The 10,875-nt window shown below is 49.2% G+C and overlaps 2 protein-coding genes across 2 annotated transcripts; one reads left to right on the plus strand and one right to left on the minus strand.

Annotated features, from left to right (window-relative positions):
• Nucleotides 1-1,148: 1,148 nt before the first annotated feature.
• On the plus strand, nt 1,149-3,974 carry EIF4EBP3 (eukaryotic translation initiation factor 4E binding protein 3). The gene is made up of 3 exons (XM_043577808.1): nt 1,149-2,238; nt 3,298-3,471; nt 3,620-3,974. Exons 1-3 carry the CDS (start codon nt 2,136-2,138, stop codon nt 3,646-3,648), a joined length of 306 nt encoding a protein of 101 aa, XP_043433743.1. The 5' UTR covers nt 1,149-2,135; the 3' UTR covers nt 3,649-3,974.
• Nucleotides 3,975-4,839: 865 nt separating this feature from the next.
• On the minus strand, nt 4,840-10,703 carry SRA1 (steroid receptor RNA activator 1). The gene is made up of 5 exons (XM_043577942.1): nt 10,576-10,703; nt 10,325-10,450; nt 6,224-6,429; nt 5,421-5,529; nt 4,840-5,264 (listed from the first exon to the last, which is right to left on the minus strand). The coding sequence occupies exons 1-5, from the start codon at nt 10,598-10,600 to the stop codon at nt 5,065-5,067; spliced, it is 666 nt and encodes a 221-aa protein (XP_043433877.1). The 5' UTR covers nt 10,601-10,703; the 3' UTR covers nt 4,840-5,064.
• Between the last annotated feature and the right edge of the window lie 172 nt (nt 10,704-10,875).

Consider the following 10,875-nt stretch of genomic DNA (forward strand, 5'->3'; position numbering starts at 1 on the left):
CCAGATGTGAATCACTAGCCCAGATTTCTCCCCCTGAGCTTCAGACCCATGTATCTAGCTCCTTACTGTGCTGTTCCAGCTCAGCATTCCACACAGAATATGCATTCCCCAATGTAAGATAGGCATCTCATGTTTTCCCTGTTATACTACCAAGGCTCTCAAGTCAGAAGATTGGTAATTATCCTAGCTTAGCTCCCTCACCCTCACTCCATCCTTAATCAATCATCTTATCTTCCCCCCTCCTGTCCATTTCTCTCCATCCTTACAGCCACTGCTCTTCTGCCCACTCCATTTTACTAGGCTAGAATCTTCACCTTCAGTCTCACTGTCCTCCAGCCCATCCCTCTCTCCCCCAACCAGACTTACCTCACTCAACTTAGAAGCTGAGTTTTGATAGACGGCTTCCTACAATCTGCTCCCAAGCCTTACCCTCCGGCACTGTCAAGACACTTCTTTTAGGCATACATCACTTTGTAAGAAACTCGAAAACAATTTGGAAACAATAAAATATACATATTCTTGCTACCTGAAGTGTTACTCTAAGGACCTACAGACCTAAGGGACCGCATCACCTGGAATCTTATTAAAAACCCAGAATCTTAGGTGCACATTAAAATTTGAGAAGCACTGAGTTATTAAAATACAACTTAAAAAAATGTTTAATGTTTATTTATATTTGAGAGAGACAGAGACAGAGCACAAGCAGGGGAGAGGCAGAGAGAGAGGGAGACAGAACCTGAAGCAGGCTCCAGGCTCTAAGCTGTTAGCACAGAGCCCAACGAGGGGCTCAAACTCAGGAACCTTGAGATCATGACCTGAGCTGAAGTCCGATGCTTAACTGACTGTGCCACCCAGCCAGCAGCCAACCCTAAAATACAACTTTTTTTTAATGAGTGTAAAAATCAGAGCTAAGGGAAAATCAGATGAAGCCAGAACTGAAGTAACATTAATACTGACATATGCAGGAAGTCCTGTGGTCCATACTTAATGGGGTAGGTGGTAATGCTGATTTTGAGGAAGTCAGAAGAGAAGTGGATCAAATCAAGATTTTTCTGTGGTGTTTATTTAATTTTGAGAGTGTGTGTGCTAGCAGGAGAGGGGCAGACAGAATTCAAAGCAGGCTCCACATTATTAGCACAGAGCCCAATGTGGGGCTGCAACTCACTAACCATGAGATCATGACCTGAGCGAAAGTCAGACGCTCAACCAACTGAGGTGCCCCAAATCAAGATTTTTAGTATATGTAGGTACTAGGCTTAGTACTTACTCTTCCACCACCTCTCTCCCGCCTCCTTTCATATCACTGTGCCTACATCAAAAAATCTTCTAAGGCCAGCCTCTCTGATCTTCCTTTCTAGAGGGCTAAAGACAAAGCTCTTCTCACCAGCCCCCTGCCCTTTTTTAGTTTCCTGAGGTTAGCTGTGGCAGCGAGATGAAAGGACAGGCCTCTGACAGTTACACATCCTTTAATCAGTCGAGGTATCACTTCTTCCAAAAAGCCCACTCTCCCTCCCTGACCTTTCCCTTCTTGCTGTGCACCAGACCATGGGGCCACTTTTGACCCTATATACCGTAGTTGACTGATGGGAGGCAGTGACCAGCTGTGAAGGACACAGGCTCTGGAATCAGATACGCTCAGGTCTGAAACCCAGCTCCCCCTCCCACAAGATAGGACTCGGAACCAGGGACTTAACCACCCTGGGCTTTAGTTTCCTCACCTGTAAAATGTGGCTAATAATAGTGCTTTACTGTCTAAAACTGTTGAGAGGAATGGATGAATTAACACATGGCAGTAATGTGTGCCATACCTTACTGGTCCCGGCGCCCAGCTCAAACCGTAAATAGTAAACAGCTGAGTGGCTGCAGCAGCGTCAGGCCCGCCAATGATGCGCTGGGAGGAAATGAAGGCTTGTGCCTGGGGTTTGAGGCTCTCCAGCTTTCTCCGCGTCGGGTTTGCGCTCTCCCGGGTGGGGCGGGACCCTCGGATTGAGTGACGGCTGGTGGCCCGCCCCGGGCGTGACGTCGTCCTGGTGTTGTTGCTGAGGCCGCACGTGGTCCGCTGAGTCCGCTTCAGACTTAGCTGCGCTCCGCGTCCTCTGCACGATCCGATTGCCTTCCTGCTTGTCCCGTTCGCTATGTCCACATCCACGAGCTGCCCGATTCCCGGGGGCAGGGACCGGCTGCCCGACTGCTACAGCACCACGCCTGGGGGCACGCTATACGCCACTACCCCAGGAGGTCAGCGGGCCGGGCTGGGGGGTCCGGGGGCTTTGGGCAGGCCAGCGCGTGCGTGCGACTCGAGGGAGGGCCGGAGGTGCAGGTCTTGGACTCCATTCGCAGGCCCCTCTGCACGTTGTAGCTTCCGCAGGGGCTGAGAGAGGTTTGAAACTGAAGCCCAGTACCCTGAAACCTCACAGTGATGCAACATGGCCTTGAGCCTAGCTTCCGGGTGACTCTGTGCCTTGCTCACCCGCCCCTCCCAACTTTGCCGCCGGGGAGTAGGAGCCGAAGCCCCAGCTGAGCGTGGCCTCAGCAGGAAGCACCAGGTCTTGCAAAGCAGCTACAGCCGGGCTCAACTGGGCTCAGGCAGTTGGGGCCAGGATCTTCGGGCTGGCTGCCTGGGATCTTGAGCTGCTGGGCTCCCGACCCAGGGTTTCCTGCCACGTGGAGGCTGAGGGGAGGGAGGGGCAAGAACAGGGTAAGGCCCTTTGAGGACAGAATTGGGGCCAAGTTCCTCTAGGCTGGGACAGGGCCTGATAGGACTTGGGAGGGGTCAGGATAAGAACAGTATGTCCCTGTGTCTCATGGGGAAACCAGCTGTCCAGAGGAACACAGCCTTTCCCTGCACGTTATCAGAACCCAGGTGGTAGCAGGGGTGAAACGCCTTTTTATATTGTTATTTGGCTTCCTGATCCAACTGCGTGAAGGGATAAGGCCCCCACCCCCACCGAAGCCCTGAATTTCCAGAGCCAGCAGAGCCAGACAGGAACAGCCTGAACCACCTGAAGTCTCCCAGGTTTTGTGCTCCTCTTAGAACTGTGACCTGAACCTATCCTAAACCAAAAGCCCCTGGGCATCCCACTTGCCTTATGGCACTTAACCACATCTTGGTTAGACCTGGAAGTCTTAAAGTGCTGTGAAGGCTAGTCAGCTAAGACCCTGGCTGGGCTGCAGAGTACTATCCCTTTAGTACATGGGGTAATATGACTCCCAGTTTCCTAAAAGTCTTGTGTGTGGCACCCCAGACAGCTCCATACCCAAGCTCTGGCCTCTTATCTAGTCCCTACCCCTCAACAGGCACCAGGATCATCTACGACCGAAAGTTCCTGCTGGAGTGCAAGAACTCACCCATTGCCCGGACACCCCCCTGCTGCCTCCCTCAGATTCCCGGGGTCACAACTCCTCCAACAGCCCCACCCTCCAAGCTGGAGGAGCTGAAGGAGCAGAAGGAGACAGAGGAAGAGATACCCGGTAAGGAAAGCAGGGCCTAAAATTAAGAAATGCCTGGAGTCCAGATGCCCCTGTGAAGTAGAGTGGGAGGTTAATGCTGAGAGGGGCTTCTGCACTGATGCTGAGCTTGTAGCCCAGGAACCATTCCAACTGCCTTCTCTTTCTCCAGATGATGCACAATTTGAAATGGACATCTGATCCAGTGCAGACGATCCCGTGTGGAGTTAGAGGAATCCCTCATGACGCTGCTGCCATCACCTCTTCCTGGGGTATTCCAAACGCCAGTTGGCCTCATCTAATTTGGAAGGGAGTGACTTGTTGGTTTCAGGCCTCCCTTAATTCTGAAGCAGCTAGACCAGGGATAGGAGTGGGCAACTTGCCAAGCCCTTAGCTCTGCTTTCCCTTTGGTCTGTAGGTACTCCTCCCAGCTCCCAGCCCTCCGTCATCAGGGACTGAGGCTGGGACTGAGGGATGGAGTATGTCACTGTCTGACTGCTTAGTAAACATTCAAAGAAATGCCTTGACTCCAGTGTTCTCCTCATCACTGACCTTGCCATGTCAGCCACACAGCTGAGCGCCCCAGCAGACCTGGTTAGTATCAGCAGCCCCTTCCCAGCTGTCACTGGGCCCACTTCCAGAGCCTGAGGCAGGCAATGGGGGCAGGCTACAGGAGCCGCCCAACAGCAATTGCCTGACCCCAGCCAAGGGCTGTTCCAGCCTTTCCAGGAAGCAGCCTTCCTGTAATTGGGCCTCTCCAGCAGTCTCTCCCTATCTATTCCAAAGCGGGGAAAAAAGAGGCACTACCCCAGGGTTTCACCTTCTCCAGTCACTCCCCATGCCTTTTCTGCCTCCCACCTCTGAAGATCAGCCCCCTATTACAACACTGAAAACCTGTATCTTCCCTTCCCAGCATGATTTGAACCTCTGTAGCCCCTTCACACGGCTCTATTGTCCTCAGAGGGTTAGAAGATACTTTCAAGCCCAAATTGAGGCCCCAAAAGTCACAGTCCATGATCCCCTATCTCAGCAATCTGCTCTTTTTCTCCTTCATTGTATGCAGCTACGTTCCAATCTCTGTAGCACTATCTCAAGGGTGACAGAGTACAAATAAGGCAGTCTCCTTTCCTTGAGGGAAAAATCTCCCCTGCTATGGAGCCTCTGTTCTCATACTGAAATGAAGTCATCCAAAAAGGGATACTCAGCCCAGCAAGGAATGTGTGTTTCAGTCTATTTTGGGGGGAAATGGCAGGCAGCAAGTGATCATGCCTAGCAAGGCCATTCATGATGAAAGAAGGAAGAACAGAGGTCCACAGTGTATACAAGGAGCAGGGCAGTCAAGGACACCATAGGGGACCAGTTTGGCACAAAAAGGGCTCATCTCTCCTACCCTGGCCCACTACGGAGATGTTTTTATTGAAATGTATGTTATGGGTAACAAGTGACTTCCCTGTGGCCCAGGTGGCACCTCTTCCCCCAGAAGTAGGTGCATCAGGCCAAGGATCCCAAGGGGGCAGTCTCCCAAGTGGTTAAGAGGGAGCCAAGAGAGAGCAGGCCTCTCTGCCAAGGCATAGGAAATGATGTGAGTCTAGGGATCCCATAAGATTATGGAACCTCTTAGACACCTGGTACCATCTGGTTCTCCTCAGCTGTGTCTGTAGATTTTTCTTCATTGGCCTCTTCTTCTGAAGACAGATTCCTCTTTTCCGCAATTAATCTTTTAACTCCCACCATCCACTGACTGACCTCAGTCACATGGTCAACCATGAGTGAGCGGTGGATGTCATCTGCTGCTTCCCACTGGTGACCTGAAAGCTCTGAGGAAAGAAAAGGGCTAAACAAGCAGCTTGGAGCAAAAGAACTAGCTCCCACTCCTCTCCTCCCAACTAGTCAGAACCTCAGCATCTATTCCAGCTCAGCCATCCACAACAAATTGGGGGTTCTCTAGGCTATACCAAGTGACCTACCCGTACCTTGCACCAGCAGAGCCATCCTCTTCTTCACAGGTACTGACAGCTTCCCTCCAGCCCATTGTTCCTGCAGTAGAGCCAGCCGTCGGCTGATGTCATCACATACCTGCTTCTGAGAGACAGAAGCCCCCTCCAAGTCAGTGCTGCCAGCCCAACAGGGGCAGGGGAAAGGCAACACCAGATAGGAAGCACCTGCTTTCTCAGGCCCCGGGGAACTTCACACTTAATCTGGTTAGAAGCCCCATTGAGATTCTCATAAAACTTAGGGATCTCCTCCGAACAGAAATGCATGTATGGCTAGAATTTTTAAATTTCCGGAGTTTCTCACATCCTCAGAAACTGATTCTGTAGTACAACTTTACAAATAAGAAAACTAAGCACCAAAGAGGTAAAACTTACTATGTTACTTTCCTTTTAGACTCCTCAGATCCCTTGCCTCCAGAGAACAAAGAAAATACCATAGATCCAAAAAGAGGGTTTCCCTCTCCCTCCCTGAGCACAGAATCAGCAGGGTCTCTGAATGGCCTAGAGGTAGGAAAATCAAGTTATCATCACTAATGGGAGATGAATTTAATTCTTGTTCCTATCAGCCTCGTAACTGTTCTTTGGAAATCCTGTGAACCCACCTGAAATTCTGTGTTCATTTTTCTGGTAAGTCCTTAGCAGATTCTGAAGGGAGTCCATAACTCAGAACTGGGTAAAAGCCAATGCTGATAGGATTAGAGGGTCTACCCTTGGGAGCCACACTGCATCTGGCTGTCGATGGCAGTCCTTCTATCACCCACTAGTGTGTCAAGGCTTATTACCTTTGTGTGACCGCGGCAATCCTCCAATGCCTCTTCCAAAGGTTTGAGCACGTCTTCCAGTAGAGTTTCAGATTCGGTGACTGAGAAATTTGCTGGCTCCACACTGGAGGCAGGACAACTCCCCACAGGTGGGGGCCTGGGAGCCTTACTCACAGGAGGTGTAGGCCCCATTGGGGGGAGCCCCGTAGAAGTCTGTGAGGTGGGGACTGAAAAGGGAAAGTGGAATCAAGCAAACATGGCTAAAACAGGTAAGAAGCTCAACTATAACTTCATCTCTTCTAGAAGGCTACTCTCTGGGACAACTCATTCATTCAAAAATGTGTATTTATGAAGTCTACCATGAGGCAATGTGCAAAGCACGAGAGACAGAGTACTAAACCAGACAGATTAGGTTCCTAACCTCAGAGCAGAAATTCTAGAGAAAGGAAAGCACACGCATGCACACACACACACAAATTCCCAATCTGCATGCTACAAAGAAAACATGATGTAATAAAAGAAGAATACTAGAGGGAACTACTTAGACTGAGTGTTCAAGGAAGGCCTTGTGAGGTGCCTTCTAAGTTTGTCCTTGCTCATCCACTATGTGGCATTTAGCAAGTTACCTTTAACCCCTAAGCTTGTATTCCTCTTCTGTAAAATGGGGATATCCTGGTAGTAGCACTTACTTTACAGGGTTGCAGTGTACATAATACAGGTGCAGGTGCTAGATTTCTGTGTAACAAAGTCCTCACAAAGTTAAGAACTAATGGATGAGGTACATGCATCCAGGAAGAGTCGAAGAACAGTGAACCAGGCAGAGATAAGGGCAGTGTCTAACAGGTAGGAAAAGTCCTGATTTGTTCAAGTTACACAAACCAGCCCTGGATGGCTGGAAATTAGTAACACTGAAGAAAGTAGTATGTGCAATCTCTGGAAAAGCAAGCAAGGGTCCAGACCCTACAGGGCTTTGGAGGAGTTTGGTCTTGAGGGCTAATGGTAATGGGAAGCCACTGCAGGTTTATAAATCACAGGGGGTGATGTGACTAGTCTTGTTTCTTAAGACAATCACTCTGTATGGTCCAAGAAAGATGGATGAGAATAGGTCAAGAATGGAGGCATGTACAATGGTTGAGAGGTTAACGGAGTAGACCAGTAAAGAGAAGGCTGCCATGGACCAGAGGGAAAGAGCAGATGAGGGGAAATAAAGTGGCTTTAGATTAATTTAGGAGGCAGCGACAGGACTTTATGGATTGGGAGTGAGAGGGAGAGGCGTCAAGGATGACTCTTGGTTTCTGCCTTTAGTAATTGGGTGGTGGAAAGCACTGTGGAAAAAGAAAATTAGAAGAGAAAAATCAATTCTAGGCATCAACATCTATGTGGATGATTAACTCATCTAATATTTGACCTCTTGGTTTCTTGAGCTCCTCAGCTCCAATGATGATTTTCCCCACCCCTTCCTTAGCGTCTCACACCTCTCTGTCTTGTTCACAACACTGCCATCTCCAAAATCTGACCACCTCCCCTATCCTTCCAGCCCCATCAATTAGATTTCATGGTACATTAAAATCACTCCCTTATAAACACTCTCCCCTCACTTATCCCCTCCCATTGTCCCACTTTCCTGGTAAAGCCAACTTGCCTGCACTTGCTGGAAGGAAAAACAGAACCGAGCTTTTGAGAGTTACACTTGAAATCCATGGGTACAGGTTTCAAAAGGTACCCAACACTGGAATTCCTATCCTTTGCCTTGTTTTTCCATTCTTCACCACAACCATTTTCACATTTTCCCTCTCGATTTGTCTACCTTCTCCCCCTTTCCTTTCCCTGCAGTCTACTTCCAACACTGCCTCATACTTCCCTGAGAAAAGAGAGATCGTTAAACAGCAACTCTCTCATCTTCTCACCACCAGTTCTACTAACCTGTACCTGTGGCCACTTTCCTTCCTCCTCTGAAAGATGAACGTTTGAAGGTTTCCTGCTCCTCTCAGAGGCCATCTTTCCAGCTGTATTGATGCCGGCATCGTGCCTTCTCTAGGCTTCCCTCCTGCAGTTATTCTGTTCTCCTGCACCACCACTTCTCCCACTACAGAATCAGCCCATTGGCATACAGACATGCTCTAGTGTTCGCCATCTTAGAAACAACAATCTTCCCTTACCTCTCATTCTGTCCTTGGACACAGTCTCATTTCTCTCTGCCTCACAGCAGAATTTCTTGAATGAGCTCTAGTCTATAGTTGTTCTGTCTGCTTTTTTTCCCACATTCCCTCCTCAGCCTGTTCCAGCTGGGTTTCTACTTTCATCATTCCAAAGACTGCTTCTATCAGGTCACCAGTGTCCAATCTAGTTTGACAAATCCTGTGGTCCCTTTTCTCTATCCTACCTGACCTCTCATCGTCATCCATCATGGTTGAGTCAAAATTTTACTCCATCTCCCAGATTAAATTTCAGTTGTCTTCCTACTTCTTTTCTCTGGCTATTTTTCAAGCCCCTTTAGTAATTTCTTCTCTACTCAACCCTGAAGTGCTAGACAGCTTTGGGGCTGTGTTGGATCCTCTTTAGGCCTCTATCTACACATTCTTTTTAAGTGACCTTATTCAAGCCCATGAAATCAAACACCATCCATATGATTGTGTTTCATCTCTGTAATTCTGGCCTAGACCTCTCCTCACAGTAGCAGCCCAAATTTAACATGACTAAGACAAAGCTTTCTTTCCCTCTTCCCCCAAAATCCCTATTCCCCCCACCCTATACCTTCCCATATTTATGAACAATACCAGCCAGCTCCTCAAGCAAAAAACTTAAGTTATATTGATTCCTCTTTCTCTCACCTATATCCATATATACTATATGTTACTGATTTCCTCAGTAACATATGCCACATCCATCCAATTCCTACCATCTCTATACTCCCACTTTTGTCCAAATTAAATCTTGCCCATGTTTCCATAATAGCCACTTGTCTTTCCACTTCTTTCCTAAAACCAGTTTTCCACACAGCAGACACAGTGGTCTTTTTCTTTTTTCTTTCTTTCGTTCTTTTTTTTTTTTTTTTTTTAAGATGTACATCAGTCAGTGTTTCTTAACCTGGGGAGATTTTGTCCTCAGGGCAAGTGTCTGGAGGCATTTTTGGCTGTCACCACAGGGTGAGTGCTACTGGCATCTAATGGGTAGAAACCAGGGATGCTACAAAACATCCTAGAAAGTACAGGGTGGTCCCTCACCACAAAGAATTATCTGACCCAAAATGTCATTCGTGCCAAGGTTGAAGAAACCCTGGTTTGTGTCCTTCCTCTGCAGTGCTATGAGTGTGAATAACATAGGGGTACTGAAAGAGCTACATCTCAGGGCCATAGCCCCACCTGTTGGCATGGGAAATGCTCAGAAGTAAAGGCGGCCCTCCTCGGATTTAAACTTTTCTCAACGGCTTCCAGCTTTACACAGATTAAAATACAAACTCCTTTTTCTGGTTTACAAAACCCACTGTCTGGTGTCTACTCAGATTTTAATTACTTCTCAGATTTTAATTTATCTAGCCCATTGTGCTCTACCCACTAGGTATTCCTTCAGTCTCTGAATTTGCCAAACTTGTTCTCAAAGCCTTTGCACTAGCTGTTTCCAGTGTGTGAAATCTGTCTATCTCCAAAGCCAAAGCATAGCCTCCATGAAAACTGAAACCTTTGTCTTGTTCGCCCTCAGGCAGTGCTTGGCACAGAGATGCTCAGTAGATAACACTGATTAAATGAATGAATAACACGTTAAGTCTGGATGCTTATATAACCAAGTGACGATGCAGAACGAGACAAATGGTTATACCACTATGGTATTCCATGAAGAGCTACAGGTTGGAAATTTGAAAACCATAAAAACTATATTAAAAGCTGTAGGTCCGGATGAGATCCCCCTAGGGTGAAAGCAAAGAGATTTTTTTTCTTTTTTGAAACTTACTATTTATTGACCTAGGCAGTAAAGAACGGACTCGGAAAAGGGCCTGCCCTGTGCCTCATCACCGAGCTCAAGCTCTCAGGGAGACCTCAGAAGAGCAAAATGGGCCCTCGGGCCAAGCTTATCCCTGGTTCCGCCCATTCTCGGCTGGTCTGCGCGCAAAGGGCCCCCACGCACCTCTGGGGGAGCCATCCTGGGAGGCGGCGACCCTCTTGGTGAGCGGCGTGCGCTTGAGACCACCAGCCAGGGTCTGCAGCCCGTAGGAGAACTGCGGCGGGTCGTTCCAGCCGCGCTCCTTGTTGCCTGCGGAGATGAGGGGACGTATGACGCGAGCCCGGGGGAGATGGAGGGCCCGCCCCCCGTGCAGTAGCTGCCCCAGGCCTGGGCAGGGGGAAACCCAGCGCCCCTAGCCCGCCGGCCGCGCTCACCCGGCTTCACGTACAGCTCCGCCATCTCCACTTCCGCAAGGTCAGCAGCGCAGCGCGTCACTTCCGGGGCGGCCGCACACCGGGCCGGACGGGGGCGTCCCCCGGGCCAGCGGGTTGCCAGGAGCCCTCCAGGTTGAACTGTAGTTCAGAAATGCCGGGAGCCGTGTGGGAACACTGCGCCAGCTCCCTAAGGAACTCGAAATCTCCAGCTAATAAGGCATCGGGGCCCTGATCGCAAGGCACCAAAGGGGGCTGTTTTCCAAGAGGCGTCTCTAGGAGCCCTATTCCCCCATAGGGTCA

This window comes from Prionailurus bengalensis, chromosome A1 (assembly GCF_016509475.1).
Source record: "Prionailurus bengalensis isolate Pbe53 chromosome A1, Fcat_Pben_1.1_paternal_pri, whole genome shotgun sequence".
Classification (NCBI taxonomy): domain Eukaryota; kingdom Metazoa; phylum Chordata; class Mammalia; order Carnivora; family Felidae; genus Prionailurus; species Prionailurus bengalensis.